At 42.0% G+C, this 25,547-nt stretch overlaps 1 protein-coding gene across 23 annotated transcripts in view; it reads right to left on the bottom strand.

Moving 5' to 3' along the window:
* The window catches only part of Depdc5 (DEP domain containing 5, GATOR1 subcomplex subunit), a 120,154-nt gene that overhangs the window by 37,501 nt on the left and 57,106 nt on the right, over positions 1 to 25,547 (bottom strand). For 16 of the 23 annotated variants that reach the window (XM_034508703.2, XM_076938266.1, XM_076938265.1 and 13 more), the window contains 8 exons: positions 25,106 to 25,200; positions 17,929 to 17,994; positions 14,887 to 15,070; positions 14,294 to 14,454; positions 9,662 to 9,779; positions 9,059 to 9,226; positions 8,032 to 8,251; positions 6,723 to 6,856 (listed from right to left, as the gene is read on the bottom strand). In XM_034508703.2, coding sequence (XP_034364594.1) covers positions 6,723 to 6,856; positions 8,032 to 8,251; positions 9,059 to 9,226; positions 9,662 to 9,779; positions 14,294 to 14,454; positions 14,887 to 15,070; positions 17,929 to 17,994; positions 25,106 to 25,200 — 1,146 coding nt within the window. The remainder of the gene's footprint in view (positions 1 to 6,722; positions 6,857 to 8,031; positions 8,252 to 9,058; positions 9,227 to 9,661; positions 9,780 to 14,293; positions 14,455 to 14,886; positions 15,071 to 17,928; positions 17,995 to 25,105; positions 25,201 to 25,547) is intronic. The other 7 variants (XM_076938274.1, XM_034508705.2, XM_076938275.1 and 4 more) reach the window with 1 other exon arrangement.

Genomic DNA, 25,547 nt, shown 5'->3' with positions numbered 1-25,547 from the left:
TAAAAGTACTGCTGAGCATGTGCAAGGCCATGTACTCAATCCCCAATACCTTGTTCCCCTGAAAATTAACTGTAAACTCCTGTATGCTGTTTTCAGATCTCATTCTATTATTTGTAAGTTTGAAAAGACTCACACAGTTTTTAATTACACACACACACACACACACACACATATATGAGTATACTGTAGCTGTCTTCAGACACACCAGAAGAGAGCATCATATCCAGCCTAGATTCAGATGGTTGAGAGCCACCATGTGGTTGCTGGGAATTGAACTCAGAACCTCTGGGAGTACAGTCAGTGCTGTTAACTGCTAAGCCATCTCTCCAGCTCGACTCATACAGCTTTACCACTGTTATACTATAAAGAGAATCTCCTCCAGTTATGTGTGAGGTGACTCACATCCCCACGTGGATACACTAATTCCCAGAAAACTGGGTCCTCTGCAAGAACAGCCAGTGTTCTTAACTACCGAGCCATCTTTCCAGCCCCTTCATTTTTTGAGAGGGTCTCACACAGCTCAGGCTAGCCTCCAACTTTCTATGTAGCTAAGGATGATCTAAAGCTCCCCATTGTTCTGCTTCTACCTCCCCAGTACGGGAATTATAGGTGTGGGCTACCATGCCTGGGTTGGCTTTTTAAAAATCTTCCATATACTTTAAACCACCTTTATATTACTTATGATATCCAATATAACATAAATACTATATTACATAGCACTGTTTAGGGGTTAAGAAAAAGTCTGTACATTTAGTACAGACTTTACTTAAAAGAAAAAAAATCTGCATTTATTTATTGGGGTGGAGTGTAGTTCATGCCACAACACCCATGTTCAAAGTTAGAGAACAATCTACAGGAGTTGTTTCTCTCCTTCTACCATGTTGGTTCTGGGCAATGCAGGTCATCAGGCTTGGCAGCAAGAGCCTTTAACCACTGAGCCATCTTGCCAGCCTCATACTCAATTTCAGATCAGTTGTTGAAGGAATCTACAAATACATCACCCACAAAGAGGACCCATTATATTGCTTGCCACAATGGATACCTCATAGCCAAATTCTTAGCCTATTTTCTTCAACAGCTGGGCACATTATATAAGTTGCAGGGACAGCTTCAACTGCACAGCAGGTTGGCTTAAGCTCATGCCCCTCCCCTGAATAGCCACAGTCAATGAATGCTGTGTTGTCAAAACCCAGATCACCTCTGAAAGCTATACTGCCTGTCTAGTTCCAGTGCTCAAGTAGCACCCCTGAGGTTGTCACTGGGTATGTAATAGTACAGTGCCCAAACCTGTTTCTTTCCACTCCTTCCCACAGGTGCTGAACCTAAGAATTCTCCTTAAGAAACAGCATGCATCATGCCTTGCTCCGTTTCCCTGGCAACCTAATCTGTAACATTTCTCATTCTGACTCAGTGAGGTGGGTTGGGTGGGTGCAGAGATCAACCCTGTGTTCTCATGTCCACCATAGTAATCGCTCTACCATTTTTGTTACCTGGCTGGGAGATAATTAAATATAAATAAAAGGTAAAGTAAACAAAATCAGAGGATAATTTATAGGCAACCCTGCATGTTCAGCCATTAAAATTACATACTTGAAAACAACTTTGTTTCCTCTATTTCCCTGTCTACTCATGGTAATTTCCTAGAAACAAAATTCACATATCATTTTATCTGTATCACAGCAATATTGCTAAAAGAATATAACCTTTAAAGAAACATAACTACAACCAAATATTTCCAATTATCTAAAAAATGTTAGTGTATCCCAAAGAAGATTCTATGAACGCCTGTGTTTGCAATTAAGTAATCTCTTACATCTCTTAAGTTCCAAACTCCTCTTCTCACTGTAACCTTGCTGCTTGCCCTGTGACATATACAATCCAGATGTGCTGAGTCCATTCCTTTATTATTCCATGCTTTCTTCCTTGTAATTCCTGAGAGCTATGAGCTAGACCTAAAGTTTAGTTGGATTTAGGTTCAATTGGGAGGCAAGGATTCTTCCTCTGTGTGCTGTGTGCTGTGTGCTGATGAATTCTTAGTTCCTTTAATTCTTTAGTGACTCTACACAGTGATTCTAGCATTCTTTCTGTTATTAACAGCAAGAATACTTTAGAAAGAAAAAATCTTCAACTACTTGGTTATTCTGAGGTATATTTTATAGGAGAAGCAGAAAACACTCTTACTTTTCATCTCTGCCCACCAATATCAAACTTTATTTCTCTACCACACTGCAATACATTCTATATTCTGTTTTCTTCTGAGTTACATCCATGAACACACACTCTGACTTTCCTTGGCATGTCTTGATGGCTGCAGTAATGGGCCATGACTGGGGCAGCAATGGCAGAAAACCTCAGAGGCCTCACTTGCACATAACCACCCACATTAACTGAACTCCATTCTAGGTGCTGACCCCCACACCAGGAAGGCAGTCATACCTGGAAGAGACTGTTCCTGTCCAATAACTCAGAACCTGATACAGTGAATACACATAGATGTGAGAACATGTACAGGGCACAATGTATCCTGAGGAAGGAGGGAAAGCAGCCAGTCCTACACAAAGTCTGCACCGTATGAGACTGGCAGGAGAAAGTCAGCTTTCACTAAACACAAGACACAAGTACACAAACATCCTTTACATACGTATAGGTGGATGGGGCACTATCATACTCTAGGGCTGCTTTCATGGAACCATCCTGCATAGAATGAGGACATCTGTCTGTTTGTCTGCATTGGGTTATCCTCATACCATAAAAGCAGAAAAGGTTTCAGGGCACTATCTGCTGCTCAGGCTAACCCACTGTTGTTAGTCAGCATAGCACTGACTCCACAAGAGCCTGATCAAGGGAATGTGCCTATGGATAAAGACTGGCAGGGAACTGGAGGAAATAGTTACAGTAAGAGGCAGACTATAAAAAGAAAGCCCTTTCTCACGTTGCTGTAACGTTGGTTTTCACAACAAAAACAACTGAATCTACTAATTAGAGCAGAAGAAAAAGAAAATCACACAAGCTGGGCAGTGGTGCACCACTTTAATCCCAGCTCTCAGGAGTCTGAGGCAAGCCGATCTCTATGATTTGAGGCCGGCCTGGTCTACATAGTGAGTTTCAGGACAGCTAAGGCTACACAGAGAAACCTTGTCTTGAAAAACCAAAAAAGAAAACAAAAAACACCATGTAAGTAAACACTGTATAAAGGTTTGGTTCCTTTAACCTACCTTAAGCCCCCCAAAAACCTAGCATATCAGCCAGGAGCAGTCATCTGGGGAAAGAAATGCCTCAAGTCGCTGACCTGGCTCTTGTCATGGGCTTAGCTGAAAGCCTCATCATCTACCCTACGAGCACAAGATGGCTTCCGTTTCCCAGTCTGAGCAGAAAGGGGCTCATTGGCAGATACTAAACAGTGACTCACTGGCAAATTAAAATAAGATATTTTCTACCCCCATTTTTACACCACTCCACTCCCAGAAACACATGTTCCTCCTTCTTTTCTGCAGTCAGGGAAAACCTGCCGGCAGAATCCTGAGGCCTTTCCTGGTCTTCCCAACAAGAGCCCAGCGCTTTCAGGAGTGGCATCTAGCCACTTGCCTCTTCCCATTTGCAGGCCTGTAGGTACTCTGTTGTTTGTTTGCACCTCTCTGTAGTCCTTTCCTTCCACCCAAACCCTACCTCCTGCCACCCACCCACCAAGCCATTCTAGGTGTGGACTCATCTCTGAAAACACACTGTACAGGATAGTTTTATGCTAACTTGACATAGGCTGGAGTCATCTGAGAGGAAACCTCCACTGAGAAAATGCCTCTGTATGCTTAGGCTGTAGGCAAGCCTATAACGCATGTTCTTTATCAATGATTTTGGGAAGGGCCCAGCCCATCATGGATGGTGTCACCCGTAGGCTGGTGGTCCCAGGTTCTATAAGAAATCAGGCTGAACAAGCCATGAGAAGCAAGTCAGTAAGCAGTAAGACACATTTTTGCCAGAGACACTGAAAACATATTTCACAATATTAAGGAATTATAATTTTATGATAAATTATGATATTATGAGTAGGGTTTTTTTAAGTTTCATTTTTTACTGGGGAGCGCGCATGCCACAGTACAAGTGTTGAAGTCAGAGGACAACTTTCATGGGTCAATTCTTAATCCCACAACGTGGGTCCCAGGAATGAAACTCAAGTTATAAGTCTTGGTGGCAAATACTTTTATCTGCTGAACCATCTTGCTGTCGATGAATAGTTTGTTTGTTTGTTTGTTTTTAAAGAAGACAAATTTTTCAGAGATACATTTTGAAATATTACAGATAAGAGTGTAATATGTGGGATTTGAGATATAAAATAAAAGGGAAGATAAACACCCATGGACTATAAATCAAACAAGAATGGCTAAGAACAGAAGATCACTGAAACCAGAGACTAGAGAGAGAGACTTGCTAATACTACTCAGTTCATATTTATTCATCTGTTTGAAACTTTTCATTATAACAAAACCAAATGTGTGCTAAGTGAATCCTCCCCTATGAGATCATGTAAGGATGGCTTGGCATCCAGCTCTCCACACTGTCTCCAAATGAATTTCTACCCATACCTCATGCTCTCTTGCCCAATCAATTTTACTTTCTGAAGCCAATGTGTGAAAGTTCTTACTAGATACAACATAGAACCATACAACAGGGTAGACAGGGTCTCTCCTAACCCACCTGCATAACATCTGTACAAAGAGCCCCTCAGCAGCCCACCTTCTATAACTTTATAAAACTACATTATCTATTATGAAACCAGCAGACAAATCCTCTAGCCTCAGTAGAAAATTGTCAGGTAATCTGACTGATATAGGTCCAAGAAGCAGACAAGCAGATGGGGGAATGAGAGGAGACAGGACTCATCTGCACACATGCAATAATCCTTCCTTTTTTGCTGAGTTCCACCTTCCCCCAGAAACTCTTTTCTTACTTCACAGCCATCTTATCTCCCAGCTGTGATGCTCTCCAAGTCCTCCTCACAAAGCCTTTTGTGGTTCAACTGGTGTACTGTCAACTGCAGCACTTGCTACTTATAGAGGGGCCACATAATCAAGTGCATGACTGAAGGTGCAAGACAAGTCACCTCAGGGAGAGTGCTATGTACAGTGGCACACACATTTAGCTCTAGCACATGGGGGGTAGAGGCACAAAGATCAGGAGTTCAAAGTCATTTCCGGGCTACATGGTGAGTCTGAGGCCAGCATAAGCTACATATAATCTTGTCTTTAAGAAGAAAAAGATGACTGAGAGAACCAGAAATGGATGTCCTTTCTAAACTATTGGGCCCTTGTGGCTGGATAAATGTAGATCGAATCTCTGCTATTTAAAGCCAAGCATGGGCTGGAGAGAATGCTCAGTGGTTATAAGAGCATACTGTTCTTAGAGAAGGCCCCAATTCAGTTCCAAGCACCTAAGTGAAGGAGCTCACCTGTAACTCCATCTCCAGGGAGATAAGATGTCTCTGGCATATACTTGTGGTCCCAGAGACTCAGGAGGCTGAGGCAGGAAGATCACTTGAGTTTGATCCAGGAGTTTGAGGACATTTTGGACAACAGAGCAAGATCCCATCCCTAATTAAGACAAGCATGGTGGCACATGCCTACTAATCCCAGCACCCAGGATGCTAAGGAAGGCATACCACAAGGGTGAGATAAATTTTAAGCTAACCCAGGCTACATTGCCAGACTTATCTTAAAACAAAAACAAAAATGAAAACAGTAACAAAATTAACCATAGATAGCTAGGTGGGGAGATGGCTCAGTAGTTAAGAGCTTATGTTACACTTACAGATGACCCTAGTTAAGTTACAATCACCCTTAACTCCATCTTCTGGCTCTGCAGGCACCAGGTACCCAAATGGTGCCCAGACACATGTAGGCAAACCATTAATTAAAAAAAAAAAAAAAAAAAAAAAAAAAAAAGTGTGCTTGCTGAACAAGCATAAAGACTTGAGTTTAGATCCCCAGCAAGTACCTAAAAGCCAGTTACAGACAGGCATGCCTGTGATCTCAGGCCTGCTGGAAGAGTAGGAGACAGATTCTAAAAGCCTGCTGGCCAGCTGGCACAGCCAATAGGCTAAGCTTTAGATTTAGTGAGAGACCTTGTCTCCAGAAAACAATGTAGAGAGTGACAGAGAAGGACCCACGGTACCCTCCTTTGGTCTCTACGACATGTGCATGGCTATGACAACACATAGAGATGCATACATGATAGCCATACAAACTTTAAGAAAAACACTTAACAAAACATTTTGTAGTCCAAATTAGATGTTTGTAGTTTAAATAAAAACCCAGACTTCAAGTTTTTGACTGCAGGTCTATTTTGCTATTTGACACTCACCAGGTATTAGCTTCACTTTCTGGTCATGTAAATGTCTTCCTTAAGAAAACTTAGTTTTATTTCATGTGAATGCCTGTTTGCTTGCATGTAAGTCTGTACACCATGTGTGTGCAGTGTCCACCGAGGCCACAGAAGGTGGTGGAACCCTTGGAACTGCAGTTTCAAACAGCTGGGTGCCACCATGGGTGCTGGGAACTAAGACTAGGCAGCTACTATTCTTAACTGCTGAGATACCTCTCCAGCTTTGTAACATCTTCTTAATTACACATGGCAATCATATTTTACCTTGGTCAGGCAACTGAGGCACTGAAATGCCTTAAAGCATACTGGGTCCCTGGAAAGCAGTCTCTTTTTAACCAGGCACTTACTTCTGACTAGCCTCCATCTCCAGCAGGGCAGACAGGGCTGAGGTTCCTTTCTTCCCGACTGGGGGGCCTGTTGATTCCAGAGAGTGTGCAGAAATGGGCCCGGTCATCTGCAAGCCTTTCATGGCAGTCCCTTTCTAAAGCATGGAGGAGGAGACAGTTCATTAGCCCAGGTGGGCTCTGAGATTTCCCTGTAGCTCAGCTCACACTGTTTCAACTTCAGACCCTGGGAACCTAATTAACCTAGCAGAGGAACACAGGTTCTCTGTGTTTAGTGGACTTTAGAAGGCTCAGAGAAATTGGTTTAACCAAGTAACTTCAAATCCCACTGGAGCTGAAATTCAAACTAAAGTTGGCTTTTTTCACACAAATTTCTAAATGTTTCCATGCACAAGTGATCTTGTGTATAGATGGTAGCTGATGAGGGAAAAGGAGCCTGAGGTTAAAAACAGGATCAATGAAGGACCACTATCACAAGATTACTAATACACAAACCTGAATGAATCCCAAAGCATAATGCTATGTAAAAGAAGCAAGCCTCAAATGGTTTTATATTATACGATAGCATTTTAAAAACATTTGCAAAGACTAGTGGTTGCTAGGAGACAGAGATGGAAAGGATAGGACTGCAAAGGGCAGCATGAACCTTCTGAGTTCTGGGATCAAACTCAGTTTGTCAAATGTCAGGCAAGTGGTCTACCTGTAAGGAACCATTCATTTTGATTTTTTGATTGTGGTGTTTGGTAACATGAATCCCTGTGTTTTCTACACCACACACACACACACACACACACACACACACACACACACACACACAAACACAAATGAGTCAATTGTACTATATGTTAACTTAAGCAAACCAATGGTGAATCATATATCTGTCTGTTATTGCCTGGGTGGCCTCAGGTCTATCCTGTAGCCTTCAGAAGCCTCAGTTTCTCTACTGACTGGCAGTGTATGACTGAAATGAAAGTGACAGACACTTTCTAAAAAGAAGGTATGCTGCTGTTCACCTCTCAAGAACTTTTACTTTGCAATTCAGTACTGCTGTGCCTGATCCTGGGTCCCACTTGGGTATTACACAATAGGTGCTCTGTCCTCAGCTAGAAGGGGCAGCTAATCATAAAGTAATGTCCAGTCATGATTGGCACAATCCAGCAACAGGTAGGAACTTCCTGATTGGAATTTCAGACACATGTTGGGTAGTCATGGGATAAATCATCCAGCTGATGAACAAATAGGAGGTAGAGCCTCCCCCCCCCCCCCCCCCCCCCCGTTCATTGTAGTCCCTGAGAGCTCTAAGAATCCTTACCCGAATCATTCGGTCTGAGCGGTGGCGCCTTCGGATGCGATTTAAGCCCTCTACAAAGCGAATAAAGCCATCTAGAAGCTGCCACTCATCTTCATCTGCACGGGGTTTGTCCCCATAGATGTCACAGTGCACCTCCCCTTCTGTGATGCGCTTGGTGGCAGTGACACAGGCTGGCAGTAGTAGAAATCGAGTTCTCCAGAACTTCAGAGACTCGATTAAGCTATAGTCAAGGGTAACAGAGTGGTGGTGAGAAAAAGTAGGTAATAAATGTCCTCCCAGAGAGCTCTCTGAAGCTGGTGGAGAGAGTCCTGCTTTGGTGCCTCAAGTGTCTTTGCTTAGGACACTAGACAGAAAACTGCAAGGAAGACCACAAAGTGGCTTCTGCTTTAACCCCAGAACCATGACAATGCCTCTGTGCACCCATCCCCAGTGAAGCAGCTGTCCACCATCAATTGCAAAGCAGACAGAAAAGTTAAAACATTATACATGAGAGGACCACAACCATAAGGCTACTAGACAACATGAGAATAAAATGCTGAAAGCACATGGCAATATGAATCCTTATGTTTGCCAAAAATGTATAAATATGTATGTAAGTACACGGAAACACACATGCACAGACTATTAATTTACATAAAACAATGCTAAATCATAGCTGTAGCTAGGTGGCCTCAGGCACATCCTACAGTCTTAGGCAATATGGGCCTAAGTTCCTCCACTAAGTTAGTATTCTATCCTAAAACTTGCACCAAAGGGCACATTGTGGCTGAGTTTCTCTTTCCAGCTACAATAAATACACACTATAAAATTTATCACTTTAACCCATTTTAAGTGTGTATGTCAATGGCACTGAGTAGATTCACTGTTATAACCATCACCATTAGCCACACGGAGTTTAACAAATGTAGGTATGCTCTGTTCTTCCAACTTTAGGGAAAACAAAGTAGACACCAGACAAAAGGACGAATGTGTTACAAGATGCACATGTCCAAAGCAGCAGGAACAGGAAGTTAAACTGCTATCTAACCTGAAATCTTCAGAGCCAGCAGAGCAAATATACTGATCTAAGTAATTCCACTTGTATTCCTCTAGCCGTTCGTGGCAGAATTCCACCCAACAGGAGACAAACTCTGAGTCAGAGTGGGAAGGGCAGAGGCTGTAGGTGTAATGGATCTGGGCAGATTCATAAGGGTACCTGAAAAACAAAGGTATGCCTGGATACTTAAAAGCAATCTGTACATACCACTGCCACTGCCACCACGACCATCACCAACCTTTTCCGTCTCACTGTACTTGGTACTACCTGGGCTAAGTCCCCAGATACAGAAATCAGTTCATCCTAGGAGACTATAATGGACATTTCTCAGATCTTCTTAAACTTATCATGTTTTTTTCTTGCATTCATCCTTTGATTTTAATATGCTTGATGTGAATCATGCTAAGATTTATAAACTGAATCAGTTGCTTTTTGGAAGCAGTAAACTATAAACTAAAAGTTTATTTTGAGGCAAAGCCAAAATTCTAAGGGACTCATTCTATTTCTTATACACATATCGTTTTATACACATAATTTAGTGTACAGACAAAATTCAAGATAGTCACCAAGGATGGTAAACATCTAAGGACTCACTTGGGAAGGTAGCGAGTTACTGTGATCATCTTATCCTTGAGTGTCACCTTATGGAAAGTTCTGCCCATACTCAGCCAATACTGGCCCTCCTCCTCAGGGCGGTTTCGGGACACAAGGCCTAGTAGAGAAAATGATTGCTTTTATCCAGATAAAAGATATAGATAAAGAGAAACAAAAGAAGAAACAAATGTTTTAAGAGGAAACTCACAGAAGCATCATCCTTGGTTAAAAAATAAAATTGCAGAAATGGTCAGATACTTCTGTTGTTAAACCAACTAATAGCAAATCAGAGAAGAAGGTCCTAAAAGCACCTGGATTTCACACTCCAACCCTGACGCACAGTCCTCTGGAGTAAACATTAATAGGTTTAGGGAAAGATGTGTGATTAAAATGAAACTCCACTCTACCCACGCTCCACCCCAGGCTGGCAGTCCTTACCTCCTGGCCTGCGCTCCAACTCCTCCCCATGGCTCCTCTCAGCGAAAGGAGTACTTACTTACTTATGCAATTTTTGCCCCTACATATCTGCTTGGACACTGCTTCTGCATTCTCTTCCTGAGCCACTAACTGAAATCTTACGGATTAAAAAAAAATTGTCCACATTTATTTACTTATTTTGTGTATACGTGCATGAGTATAAGAACATATGCAAACTACAGTGTGCATGTGTGGAAGTCAGAAGACAATTTGTCCTATATGTGGGTTCTGGGGATCAAACTCATTCAGGTCCTCAAGCACAGCAGTAAGTGTCCTTACTGCCTAGCATCTCTCTAGTCCATCTTATAGATAACTTAATATCACCATCAAAAGTAACTTCCTGGGGAAAGCTGTCAGACACCTCTAACCTTGTGAATATCTAATATGTAGTTCCTTAGGTATGTGTCTCCCTCAGGCACTATAGTGCGTATCTATAGCTGCAGCAACCTAGGACACTAATGCAGGCAGGCAGATTGCTTGAGTCTTGAAGTTTGAGGTAAAACTGGGCAACACAGTGAATCCTTGCCTCAAGAACAAATTAAATAAAAATTTAAAGTTCTAAGAGGCCAAATCTAAATATAGCTTATCTTTATATTAGCTCCTATTAAAAAGGCCTTGCCCCAAATAGGTGTTCAGAAACATAGTTTAACTGAATTAAACACAGTAGAGTGGGGAATGACAAGGAATCAGAAACATACGACAAGTGTTTAAAAGAATAAAATTGTGCTATAAAGAACCACCAAGCCAGCCAGGCAGTGCTGGCACCTGCCTTTAATCCCAGCACTTGGGGGGGGGGGGGGAGGAGGGGGCAGAGGCAGGCAAATCTCTGAGTTTGAGGCCAGCCTGGTCTACCGAGTAAGTTCCAGACAGTCAGTGCTATAGAGAAACCCTGTCCCAAGCAAACAATAACAAGCAAACAAAGAACAACAACAAAGCCTGTGCAAGATCCTCATGACCTGCAAACAAAGTGTGCTCTCTCTTGTTCAGCTCAGAGAAATGGTCACATGGTGGCAGGCCACTTGGACGTCCTCTGGAGAAGAAAGGACAGTAGAGTCTGAGAGGATTCTGATTGTGATTGTTTCAAATCTCTGCAAGTCTTGCTTTCTGCAACTGAAGAGTACCCCATGAGGCACTCCTTCATTTCTGCTACAAACAACCTGCTGGCTGTCAGGAAGAGTATCAGGGGATAAGGATCCTGAGCATCCATGGCAGCTCCCCAACACCTCATCCCAACTAGGAGTACCCCAGTAAGCAAACATGTGTTTATAGTTCAGTTAATGTGTGCCTCCCTCAGTGTACAGTAAACCCAAGTCCTACCTTACCTTCGCAATCAATAAACTTGAAACAAGGGAGACGCAAGACTTGGCTATGAAAGCAACTTCCCAAGTCACAATAGTAAGAAAATACCAGTAATTTTTATTACCAGGGAAATAAGAGTTTTCCTCTGACAACTAGCCATGAATAAGAGTCACAAATCAGTCAGGACCAGACTGGACGCTGGAATTACAGACTCACAAGGGACATTCCCTATCCATTCAAGAGCAATGGACGGGCAGGCTAGATGTGGCCCGTGACATCTAAAAGTAAATTCATTACTGTTTCTTGGGTTAAAAAGTTACTCTTCTCACAGCCCTGTGACAACTAGCCACAAATCCAGAGCACTCTAACACTGTGGTTTTTTTTTTTTTTTTTTTTTTTGGTGTGCAAAAATTATCACAATGTCTCCTGCTACAAGGCTTTCTTGCACACACATAAGCTGATCCTTCTGCCTGCATGCTCTTCCATCAACTTCCCCCTATTTCTCCTAATGACTTCCACTTATTTTAGGTTTAAGTTCACCCGACCCTCCAAACCATATTAAACTCCAAATTTAAGAGGTCTAATGGGCCTTGAACTAACTTTTCCCTCCCAGGTTTTTATCACAGCAGATTCATTTCTCTCTATTGAGCTATAATTTCCCCAACTGTCAAAAACATTGTTGAATGAATAAGTGGATGAATAACCACATATATTTATTCACTATTTGTTATAATCCAGGCATTGTAGTTTCCACTGTGGAAGTAGAGAAGATGAATCCAAAATAGTCTTGGGTAAGTTCATTGGTGGTACAGTGCTGACCATAACAACCTTCCAAAATGGTCTTGGCACCCCAAAAGGTTCAACAGAAAAAGCCAGGTGTGAGAGTACACACTTGTATCCCAGCAGATGGGAGATGACACAGGAAGATCAAGGGTTCAAGTCCAACCTGGACTATAAAAGACCTTGCCTTAAAAAAATGAACAAACAAACAAAAACAAAACCAGGAGAGTGTACAATCTGAAGAGAAGGCAGCATGTAACAAATGTAAAGGTCAGCTTCATCGATGAGGCCTGGACTAGCTGCCAGCTAAGTCCACACACCAGATCCATACTTCTTTAATTTTCTGGCCAGAGGAGCTTTACTAGAACCAACAATTATCAGAAGTTTTACACTGGCCAAATAGGGAAGGGGAGGCTTCATTAGCAAAAATGAAGAAGGCAGAGACCAAGACAGCTCACTGACTAATTCAGGAAGTGATTACTGCCTTCCAGCTCCAGGCACCCACTCTTCATTCTCCCTGTTACACTTATTTGAGATGAGTTCTCTACAACTTGGCTCTTCCTCAGTTAGGGTCACTTGCTAGCCACTAATGGGTGACTCATGCTTGAATCAGGTCACTAAGCTACAGTAATTAAGAAGAAAAATGAACACAGAGTATGGGGAAAAGAACAAATGTACAAATGAGTAGAGAACTTGTTTACTATGACTGAGGTCCTGAGTTTGATCCCAGTGATAGGAAAAGAAAAAAGACAAGGACACACATAAAAACTGTAGCGACCTGGAGAGATGCTCAGTAGTTAAGAGCACATACCACTCTTCCAGAAGACTTGGGCTTGGTCCCAGCACTCATGCTGGCTTCCAACAACTGCTTGTATAACTCGAGCTCTGGGGAATTTTTATGACCCTTCCTAGTTATTGTGGACTGTGTCACTCCATATATACATTAGAAAACAAACAAACAGTAGACTTAGATTTAGGCACCATCTGAGAACCTATTGTGTATCACGTAGGTGTAACACTGGAAACCCACTTCCAGGTTTAGAACATTCACTATATACTTGATAACTGAGTATTGTTAACTTGGCCTTCTGCTACTCCTAGTTGTCTAAACCAAACTATATCATGACTAAAATTAGTTATATCCTCTTTTTTAAAAAGAGAATTGTGGGACCACGCATAAGGGTGTATACCTTAAATGCCAGCCCTTCAAAGGGAGAGACAACTAGATCTTTGGGTTTGAGGTGAGCCTTCCTGGTTTATATAGTGAGGTATAGTCCAGCCAGAGTCTATAACAGGCTGGACAGTAAAACTCTGTCTCAGAAAACAGAAACAGAAAGAGATGGAGGAATGGAGGGAGGGAGGGGGGAGGAAACTGGAGAGGAAGAGAGAGAGGGAGAGAGAGATTAATAAGAATAGGGTTGACCACCTTTAAAGGTGGGCACCTTTAATCACGGCACTTGGGAGGCAAAAACTTGGATTTTTTTTTTTTTTTTTTTGGCTATATAAACCCCACCTCCTCCTGTGTTTGCTGCTATTTTTCCAAAATCCTGCTTTAGGGAGATGGCCCAGTCTGACAGAAAATAAAGTTTACTTAACTTGAACAAAGAAACTGGGTAATGGTTTTACTCTCCTTCACTGGGATTAACAGTATGTGTACCACTGGGAGTAAGCCACCAGGTGAGAGCTAGGAACCAAAGACCAGGGCTCTCTGCAAAGCAGCCAGTGCCCTTAACCACTGAGCCATCTCTCCAGCTCCAAGAGTAGGTCTTTTGTGTTTTTGTTTTGAAATAGGATGTTTGTATCCTATATCCTACTTACTGAGCAAGCCAGTAAGCAGTACTCCTCCACGGCCTCTGGATCAGTTCTTGTCTTCAAGTTCCTCCTGCCCTGTGTGAATTCCTGTCCTGACATCCTTCAGTGATAAACAGTGATGTGTTTAAGCCAAATAAACCCTTTCCTCCCCAACTTGCTTTGGTCATAGTGTCTCACATCAACTGAGACAATAACCTAACAAAAGAAACCTACTTTCAGGATCTAGTAGAAAGAAGAAATATAAATTTAAGGAGAATCACTTACCTCTGCTATAGAGTGGGCTACTGCTCAGTGGGGGCGGGACTGTGGCGTTGGGTTTCTGTGCCTTTGGCTGTACTATGATTTGGTAACCCTGCATAAGACGCTGGCAGATGAACTCTTCAAACACTTGCTGAGCTGTCATTTGAACACCCTCCTCATCCCTCCTGGAAAAGACATGAGTGCGCATGTGGGCATGCTTGACCTTGGGCAGTGATACCAATAGTCACTGTGCCATCTCTTGTTTCATCCCAGATTATCACTCTACTGCAGCTCATAAAATCCATAACCTGTACATCAGCTTTAGGAGAAATGATCAGTTCAACAAGGTAGAAAAAGAAGACAGAAAGAATAACCTTAGAAAACATAATCGTAGTGTGCCCAAAACAACTGCATTAGCAAATGTTATCCAGGAAGACAAACTGTTGATGTCAACAAAACTTGAGAGAAACTAACAGTTCTTACATCATCAAATTTCCCAAATACTAAAGGAGGACATGAAAGGCTTAAAAGTTCAGTGTTCTTCTTTCTATGCATGTGTTCCAATATACCCATAACCCTCACAAACAAAGCTGACTGCTTTTGTCTCAGGCACTGACCTGTCCATGTCTGCTTCTGGGAGGAGATCATAGCAGCCCTCTGTGTAGTCATTCTGCAGGCCCTGACGGTCCGGGAAGTAGTCAGTGGTGAGGGGAAGGCATGCAGGAGTAGTAAGAGACTTCCAATCCACTCCAACTGTGCAACAGAAGCCTGGCACTACAGGGGGAGCAGACAGTGTCAGAACTGCCTCGCATAACAGGGAAAGGGTATATGTGGTCACCATGACAGGTTTGGGATATGAAGGAAGGGAGAGGGTAGGGGTGAAGTTCATGGTAAAAGGTGACAGAATTTGCCAGGGTAGAGAGGGAGCAAAGGGAAGGGGATGGGGGAGGGAGAAAGAGAGAGAAACAGAGTTTGTTAGATAACGCAACACATGCTTATCCAATCCCATCATGCAAATGGGATTCATAGCCGCTATTTTTCATTTTCTGCTGATCATGAGCTACAGCTGAAATGCCAGTGAGGTTACTGCAGGGCAGGCAGGGTTATATATCAAAGCAAATTAACATTCTGAGGGCAGAAGAGAGGCTCAGGGTAGAGCTTCTCCTTTTGAAAACTGCAGAGTGTCTGGGTAGGAAAGGAAGAAAGCTGAGCCTAATTGGGAGCAAAATAGCAAATAGCAGCAGAAACAGGAACACTTTCAGTATCACGAGTAATAGATTTAAAAGGATAGGAGGGAAAACCAAAGAGGATGTCTGGGACAGTTACAAGGCTGGGATTTTGGAGACATGAGTTTGACATCTGCTCCTTAGATAAAGCAGGTTTTCAACACTGGTAACTAACTCCCGACATTTTGGACCAGACCAGTCTGTTATAGAAGGCTGTTGTGGACAATGAGAGATGCTGGACTCTGCTCACAAGATGCCAGTGATGCACTCTACTGTGAATACCACAAATGATACAGATATGGCCAAGTCTGGCTTGGGTGCAAGACCACTGAGTTAAAGCACAAAGGCCACACTATGTGGTTTGTTCCACTAGACTCATGCACTTGTGGAATTATGAGAAATATGGATGCTTTAACAGTGAAACCTAGAGGCAGCTCTGATAGTCCTTGACCTACGCTGTGCTCTAGCTTCCATTTTCTCCATGTGATCTCTGACTCTTTCTAATCACAATGCCATTCGCCACTGTGGGATGCAGTTGGTGAGCTCTTGCCAGAGCCAGCACAATGATCTCTCTCTCCTCCTTCCTCTTCTCTCATAGAGACTTGCTATGCATCCCAGGTTAGCCTTGAACTTGTAATCCTTCTCCTGGAGCTTGCAGAAGGCTGGGGTAAAATGTGCACTACACACCAGGCTTTAAATCACATTTTAAAAAAATGTTTCCCCCTCAAGTGTTTCATTTGAATGATAAAAATAGACAGGTAGCTATCTTTCTAAGTAAAACTGACTCAATCTTTAAGATCTTTTAAGTGAAGACTTTTTTAAAAAAAAAATCTATAAAAGGAAACAAACAAGAGCAACAACAACAACCCCTCACACCTTTGAGTACTGAGTGGGATAGCTATACACTGCACTGGGAAAGCAGAGACAGGATGAATACTACAAGTTCATAACCAGCCTCGGCTATATTGAGAAACTACAGCTTAAAAAAACAAAACAAAACAAACAAACAAACCTGGAACTATCCAAATGGTCACTAATAAAAATAATTACTAAAACTCAAATATAATCATCTGCTTGATGATATAATTAAAAATAACCTCACATTTTCTGGTTTTTTGTTTGTTTTGAGACAGTGTCTCACTATGTAGCTGGCTGGCCTGAAACTTCGACTTATACCAGGCTTCCTAAATGCCAGGATTAAAGCCCTGTGTTACCACACTCAGCTTAATAAAATTAAAACAAATAAACAAACAAAAGGGGGTGTAGGGAGTAGAGAGTTGGCTTGGTGGTTAAGAACACCTGTTGTTCTTGCAAAGGACTAGGGTTTGATTCTCAGCATCCATGTGGAGGAGTACCACCTCCTCAAGTATCAGGCATGCATGTGGTACATAGACATACATGCAGACAGAACCTTCATACAAACAAAATAATAAAAAACAAATTTTTAAAAAGAAAGAAGGCTGGAGAGATGGCTCAGTGGTTAAGAGCACTGACTGCTCTTCCAGAGGTCCTGAGTTCAATTCCCAGCAACCACATGGTGGCTTACAACCATCTGTAATAGTTGTGATGCCCTCTTCTGGTGTGTCTGAATACTCATACACATAGTATAAATAACTCTTTAAAAAAACATAAAAAAAGAAAAAGAAAAAAAGAAAGAACAAACTTTTGGGGCTGGGATGGTAATGGCTCAATAGGTAAAGGCACTTGCCACCAAGGCTGATGACCTGTGTTTGATCCCTGGATCCACCCAGGAGGAGAGAGCCAACTCCCATGTTTGTCCTCTTGTCCTCTAGCCTCCATGTGCATATGCTACAGCATATGTGTGCCATCACACAAATACGTAACTAAACTTTTTGACTTAAAAAATGAGTAATGAGGACATGAAAAATTGTAAAAGGATTAAGTTAATTAATCATAAATGGAGACAACAAGACTCAGTGCTACACATGCATAGCCGCACAGAATAAAGTGTGTGCAGTGGCAGAATGGCTTCCCTGTACTCTAGTAAAGGTGCTCTTATATGTTCAGCTATTTAAATAGACAAATGTGATCTAAACAGACATAAACTAGCCAGATATTTTCTATGTTAAGTGTATCTGAAGGACTCTAGTAACAGCCCATTATTTCTTGTTCATCTTTATTCCAGAGACAGAATTAGGTCTAAGAGCTAAGACTGGCTTCTGCCAGGCAAGAGGGTCTTCTTGGGAAGTCTTCTCCTTCCCTTGTGTCCTGAATCACATACTCTGGAGCAGGTCACTTGGCCACACTTCTCTCACTTGGCACCAGAGAGACTCAAGAGTCCCCCACACATCAGCTTCCTATCACACAGAACATAGCTTTCTGGGCTGTTGTCTTCCCTCAGGGCTTGCTCATGTCCTCACCGCCCCACAGACCCCATAGCCTGCCCTCCTCTAGTCTGGCAGCCCCTCTTACTTGGCTCTGGAGAGGTAGGAACACTGTCCTCTAGAGATTCCTTATTCTGGGTCCTAGGATTCATACCTAGAGAAAGAAAAAGCGGCTTGTCTGAATCAAAAGTTACTCTACAAAAAAGTTCTTATAGTTGTGGTTGGAAAAGCTCAAAAATAAAGCTAAAAATACAAACACAAACCAAATGTCATTTCTGAACTGGGTATTTCAAACAGCCCAAAAGAATCACCCAAAGAAAAATAAAAACAACCTAAAATGTGGGAATGAACCAGAACTTCAACGTTATCAATACCATTCTTGTTGTCTGTTAAGCCTTTTTAGACAAAGCAAACTGCTACTTATTTTGAGAAAACTAATACATTTAAAATCATTTCAACCAATTATTTTTTTAGCAAGCATTAAAATAACCTAATTACATTTTGTATATTTATTTAACCTTAATTTCTATAACTCTTTCCCAAATCATAGCTTTTAAGACTAGAACACAAGACATTAAAATTTACTACACTTAACAGACAAAGATTCTACTGAAATTAGTTTGAAAAATATTTAAAATGAAACTTTAATATGAAATGACAGAGCTAATTTAAAAAACACATACAACTAAACATCACTTAGAAAACATAAATATTTAATAAAAAAGCAGACTATAAAAAGGAATTGGAAAGAGCCTCAGAAAATAACCAACATTAACTGTCTGTCTCCATACAGAAAGCACAAGGGAGGAGGTGAGTGAAAACTTACTCCTTTGGCTGTTTTGTTTTAAGATTATTTGTTTTTATGTGTATGAGTACCTGCTTGCATACATGTGTATCCTGTGTGTGCCTGAAGCACATGGAGGCTGGAGGAGGACACCAGATCCTCACAGACATCTGTGAGCTGCCATGTGTGAACAAGGAATGGAACCCAGGTCCTCTGCAAGAGCACCACAGACTTTAACTGCTGAGCCTCACTCCAGCCCCAGAACTTGAACCTTTTACTCCACAGACTTCTGTGTCACTTGACTCTCCCTCAACTATAACAAATATTTATAAATTCCTTGTGAATCTTCAGAAAAAATAACCAATGACATAAGGGAAAGCACTTGAAGAGTCACATAATCTGGAAAAAGGACTTGCATCTGGAATACAGAGATCTCTCAACACTCAAGAGGAAGAAAATTAACAACCCAATAAATAAATGGACAAAATATTTGAATGGGCCCCTCAACACCATATACAGAAGGCAAACAAGCACATAAAAGTAAGATTCCACACCAGTATCCACTTAGGAAACAGCAAATTAAATAGTGACATGCCTCTGAACCTAGTTTTTGTTATTTCAAGGCAAGGTCTCTTGTACCCCATGATGGCCTCACACTTGCTTGTAGCAGAGGATGGTCTTGAACTTTCAATCCTCCTTCCTCTCTCCCAGGGCTGAGGCCAGTATGTTTGTTTGCTTGTTTGTTTACTTATTCAATTTTACATATGTTTTGCCTAGATGTATGTTTACACACCATATTCATGCATGGTGCTCACAGAAGTCAGAAAAGAGCATCAGACACCCTGGAACTTGAGGTATAGATGCTCGTGAGCCATCATGTGGGAACCCCAATCCTCTATAAAGCAACAAGCACTCCTAAACTGCTAAACCAATTCTGTAACCTCCTAAGCCCCACTCCTTCCTTCCCTCCTTCCCTCCTTCCCTCCCTCTCTTCCTTCTTCCCTTTCTTCCTTCCTTTTCCTCCTGCTTGGACTCTTTCCCTATCTTATTGAAAATAAAAGCCAGGGGGCTAGAGAGATGGCTCAGCGGTTAAGAGCACTGACTGCTCTTCCAGAGGTCCTGAGTTCAATTCCCAGCAATCACATGGTAGCTCACAACCATTTGTAATGAGATCTGATGGTCTCTTCTGGTATGTCTAAAGACAGTAACAGCATACTCACATACATACAATCAATCAATCAATAAAAAGAAAAGTAAAAGGAAGGAAAGAAAAGAAAAGCCAAGCCAAGCCAAGCCAGGCACGGTGGAACATGCTTTTAATCTTAACACTCAGTGGACAAAGGCAGGTAGATTTCTGAGTTTAAGGCCAGCCAGGTCTAACAAATGAGTTCCAGGACAGCCAAGGCTACACAGAGAAACCCTGTCTCAAAACAAACAAAGAAAACATTTTTTCTCACATAATATACCTTGATTATTGTTTCCTCTCCCTCTACTTCTCCTCCTTCCTTCCCACCTCCCCTCCCATCTGGATCCATTTCCTTTTTGTGTGTCATTAGAAAGCAAACATGCTTCTAAGGAATAAGATGAATAAATAAGGAATAATATGAATAAAGATAAGATAAAAATACAACAAAAACTAATATGTAAGAATAGAATAAAACAGAGGGAAAGAGCCTAAGAAAAGGCAAAAGAAACAGATAGAGATCCTGAGACTGCTTATTCATACACTCAGGAGTCCCATAAAAGCATTAAACTAGAAGTAATAATATATACATAAAGGACCTATAGGGTAAAAAAGACACACATATATAAATAATATAAGGAAAAAAATTTTTAAAGCCCTGACATGACATTTATGACATTATAAAATATAAAGCCTCCAAAGATGCCACTGAGTTCCTTTCTGTTAGCATCTATTGCCACCAAGCCCAGCTTCTCATGCAGTGTAGGCATGGGACCCAGGACCCAGCACTTGACCCATTTGTTGTTTACATAGGTTCTTGATACATAACTAGGCAGGTATATGTTTAGTATACACAGAGTCCTAGCTTCCGGCTCCAACACCAGAGAGTAAAAAGCAGAAGGATAGAAAGTGACCTGCCAAGACCCACTAAGTGCCTCGATGATGCTAGACAGCACAGAGAAGCAAACAATGCAGCCACAAGCTCTCACAATCCTGCTCAAAACAAAACCCTACAGAGCCAAAGGAAACCCACAGAGACAGTATTCCTGAGAAGCATGACTCATGTATGAATCAGGTCCAAATGCAGGAAGTCTGAGTCACACTTGGGTACCTGCAGATGGCAGAAGCTTCAAGCTAAGGGAGGCAGAAGTAGGGTCACAGAACTGGTTTTCTTGACTTTTCTCTTGTTTTTAATAAGTGAAATGTTTATTAGCTATGTATTTCAATGTATCCTGTAACAAAACAAGGGTTGTTTTGTTTTTCAAGACAAGGTTTCTCTATGTGGCCCTAGCTGTCCTGGAACTCAGTCTATAGACCAGGCTGGCCTTGAACTCAGTGATCTGCCTGCCCCTTCCTCACAGTGCTGGAATTAAAGGCACTCGGAATGAAGCTCAGCCCTAAAACAAGAATTCTAAGTTCTGTCCTTACCAAGCCCAGCCTACTTTCGACCCTCGTAATGCTGTGGGGACAAGTATCTAAATGGATGGTTTTGTTTGTTTTGTTTCATGTAATACTTAAACAAGAAACAAAATGTCACATTACATCAAATTAATAAAGAATCTCAGATCATATAATAATTTTCTTTAGAACTCCATATAGTCTTGCTTTGTTCCAGAAGTCAACATTAACAGTCTGCTAGTAGAGCCTACGGCAGAAGCTCTACAACACTCAGACACCACTCTGCTGCAGCTTTCCTGCCACTCCTGAGCCTTTTCCCTCCAGTGCTTGGGATCAAAGCCAGGGCTTTGGGTGTGCTATGCAAGTGGTCTAGTGAACTACACCCATATCCCTGATGCAGGCTGTTAATCACAACACGTTATGTTATCTACCTATTCTAATTTAGTACAGATGTGAAAACCACACTACATCTGAATAATTTGCAGTCCAACTCCTGGTGAGAGGGCTTTCTCTCCTCCTTGTTATCACATGTAGGAACAGCCTCAAAGAGAACCCAAAGGAGATACAAGTCAAAGGCCACTGATGTTATGAGAGCTGGTGTCTTTATAATTTGTAAACAGAAGCTTAAATAGTTATGAAAGAGGTACAGTTTTGTGCATTAAGGAAGCAAACCAGACCTGAGGAGACAGAGCAACAGGTAAGAGTGGTATCCAAGCATGAGGACTGAGTTCAAATCCCTGGAACCTATACTTGTTAGTTGTTTTGTTTTTAAAGCCAGGTATGGTCATGTGCCTATAAAAACCGTGCTGTAGGGAACAGTGACAGGAAACTTGATGGGGCTTGCTGGCTGCAAGCTTACCTCTGGGTTCAGAGAAAAACCTTGTCTCAAGAGAATAAGGCGTGGAGCATGATGACAAAGGATATCTGAGACCCTGTCCTGGCTTTTATATACACACCTGTACACACACAAACTCAGGAGAATTTTTTTTTTAAAGTTTATAAGACGGGCAATAGTGGTGCACGCCTTTAATCCCAGCACTTGGGAGGCAGAGGCAGGCAGATTTCTGAGTTTGAGGCCAGCCTGGTCTATAGAGTGAGTTCCAGGACAGCCAGGGCTACACAGAGAAACCCTGTCTCGAAAAACAAAAAACAAACAAACAAACAAAAAAAGCATGAGCAAAACAAAAAAAAAGTATCTTCTAATGGAGAAAATTTAGACAACTAAATTTTAGTCCCGAGGTTCATTTGGTAAAGAACACAGTGGAGCGGAGCTGGAGAAAGGGCTGAGACTCTGAGCTCGCAAGGGAACCACAAGAGAAAGGAGTAAGAGGATGCAAGCGAGATCTGAAGCTAACCTGAGAAACATGACTAAAGGGCTCTGTTATCCTTACAACATAACCCTGTAATGCCTTAGCTTTTAAATGTTAGTCGAGAAGCCCTGAGATGGCTTTGTACAAAAGTTTTATGATCTGACTTCTAACTTAGAATATTCACAAAACAAGGACTGGAGAGATGACTCAGCACTTCAGAACACTGTTCTGCAATCATGAGTGCTGGAGTTCAGAACCCAGCACCCACATCAAGCCAGGCATCCCTCCCTGCAAATGCCTATAACCTCAGCTCCTAGAGGGGTAAAGAAGTATCCCTGGCTTCTAACCTAGCTGAGAAGGTATAGGTCCCAAGTTCAGGGACAGATCCTGCTACAAAGGTATAGAGGAAAAAGTAATAAGACACCTGATGCCCCCTCCCTGCCTCTGCATGTGCACAACCTAAAGGAGAGAGGAACAGAGCAGGATGAGCCACTGTGGTCATCCTGAACTGAGACTATAAAGGGCTGAACAAAAGCAGTAAGCATGGAGCTGAGGAGCCACCATCAGAATGAAAAGGCAGCAGAGAAGGAACGGTGGGCAAAAGAACAACAAACTGTGTCCAGATGATATCACATCCACAATGAGGCATCTACCAGTCACCCAAGAAGAGCAATCCACCAGTTAGGCAGATTGACAGCTTAGGAGAAAAAGAAGGAAAGGGTGAGCCACAGAGCCAGTTTGCAAGCAAATCTTTTCCCAATGCCTGTCAGCCTGCCTGTCTGTGTATACATGTATGCCAGGAAACTCTCAGCTAAGAGGATATGACAATATCACCTAAAGATCTTGCACACTCATCTTCAAATCAAGACCGTTTTAAAGCTCACTCCATTCTCAACAGGAAACTTTTAAAATTCCAAAAACTACATACAGGGAATCATGTGGTATCTCTAGGATATTACAGATTACTGGGCACTTCTGAGTAGATCCTGGTGCTGGCTGCTACCATCTGGGTTCAGCTAATTCTTCCTGCTTCTAATCACTAGTCAAACTAGCTCTGAAACCTAGATCCTCCTTAGTAACCTTCTACCCCTAAAGCCAGAAAACTCAAACTGGTTCCTAAAAACTGGTTTCCTAGTTTAGCCAAGTGATAGAATTGCTGCTTTTGTAACATTCTGCAGGCACTTGAGAAAATCTTGCAGCCATTTAAGCACCCTGAATATATGGCTGAAAGTACTTCCACAGTACCAAACTTTTACTTGTTTCACATTTAAAATGAATGACTGAATCTAATGAGATTGTGATCACTTTGAGATTCTCTTACTGTCAACTCACGTAAGCACTTATCCTTGGGCTCTAGGAAGATGGCCGGATCAATCTACCAGTAACTGAAAACAGTATCATTGGCCCCTCTACATAGCTTTATTTTCTAAATCCTTTTCTTTTTATTTAATTTACAAAACCCCTGGAACTGGAGTTGCAGACAGTTGTGAGCTCCCATGTGGGTGCTGGGAATTGAACCTGAGTCCTCTGGAGGAGCAACGGTTGCTCTTAACTGCTGAGTCATCTCTCCAGACCCTACTTTCATAAACCATAAGCCAAGTTCTAGAAATACAAGTCAATTTATAGGACACAGACATGATGAAGCAGCCATCTTGCTGTTTAAATCTTTCCACACTCATCTTATAAAATACCTGCTTTGCAGAAAAGGTAGCTTTCTGAACTCATGTTCCTGACACTCTGACTAGAATGCCCAAATGAGGGTGTCCTGCACTGCTGTGAGAGATTAATTTAGCACCTCTGTGTCTCTAGACATCAACTGACCATGTAAACTGTATTTGGTAATACACGCCTCTAGACATCAACTGACCATGTAAACAGTATTTAGTAATACATGCCTTCCTGGGATTACTGGATAATAAAAGTGTGTCAGAAAGAGTAAAATAGAAATTCACACTCCACCCATCATCCACACTTAGAATCTGTACCTTCTAACTTCCCATCAAACCAGTTTCCACCCCTTTAAGCCAGAGATGCACACTTACTTCTCAACATAACCACATCACCTCCCTCCACCATCTCTCTTTTGAGACAGTATCTTATTATATAGGATTGGCTGGCCTAGAACTCACTATGTAGAGCAGGCTAGCCTGAAACTCACAGAGTTCTGCCTGTCTCTGCCTTTGGAATGCTGGGATTGAAAAGGTGTATGCCACCACCCACAGGCTTCTTTTTATCCTGTGATGGTATAACAGAAATCACAATGTTCCCCTGTGGGCCTGTTTTTCTATGAGAGTATGTACAGACTATTCTTACTTGGATTCTGGTTCTACCCTCAACACCTCACAAGCCCTCAGTCAGGACTCACTGACAAAGCGATGATAAGTATGTCCTGACCAACATGTTCTCAGCTAAAAATGTAATGTACAGCCCATTTATAATTCCATGCATTATACAGCATTGCTTCTAAATAGGTCACCCCAAATTGTGGCTAAAAAGATTCCCAAAATAGACATGATCCTGCTTTTCTGGCCTTTAACACTTATAGATGTGAGGCTGCTTGGAGCATGCCAACTCTTCTTAGATGAGTTACCTGTACCACTGTTGCTAAGCAGGCTGACAGAAAGCTCTTCCGTTCCACTGAAGTTCAAGGACATGCTGTCACCAGGCTGTCGGGAAGTGCTGTGCCTGCAGAGAACAAAGCCAGGCCACCTGGCTTAATTAATGCTGATCATCGAATTTTTTTTCCTGTTCACCCTGCATCCTAGTGTGAGGGAAAGGGCATATGGGGAAAAGAAAAGCTCATGAAAAACAGGCCTGATATTCAGTCACATATGTGGGAAACACTTAGGATCCATACCTCAAACCATTACGTAGTAGTGCTTCATTTCTGTGCCAGCCTTGGACACCCTCCCTGGTTGCTTACCTAGCACTATGCTAGACCCTTTCTGCCCTATGTTTCCCCACTAATAACAAAGGAAAAGATATAAAATGCTCGAGTGGATATACCAGAGTAAACCTGGTGAAGAGGGCCA

The sequence above is a fragment of the Arvicanthis niloticus genome, chromosome 7 (assembly GCF_011762505.2).
Source record: "Arvicanthis niloticus isolate mArvNil1 chromosome 7, mArvNil1.pat.X, whole genome shotgun sequence".
Classification (NCBI taxonomy): Eukaryota; Metazoa; Chordata; class Mammalia; order Rodentia; family Muridae; genus Arvicanthis; species Arvicanthis niloticus.
Note: the sequence above shows the minus strand (reverse complement) of the source record. Positions and strands in the feature narration are given on the sequence as shown.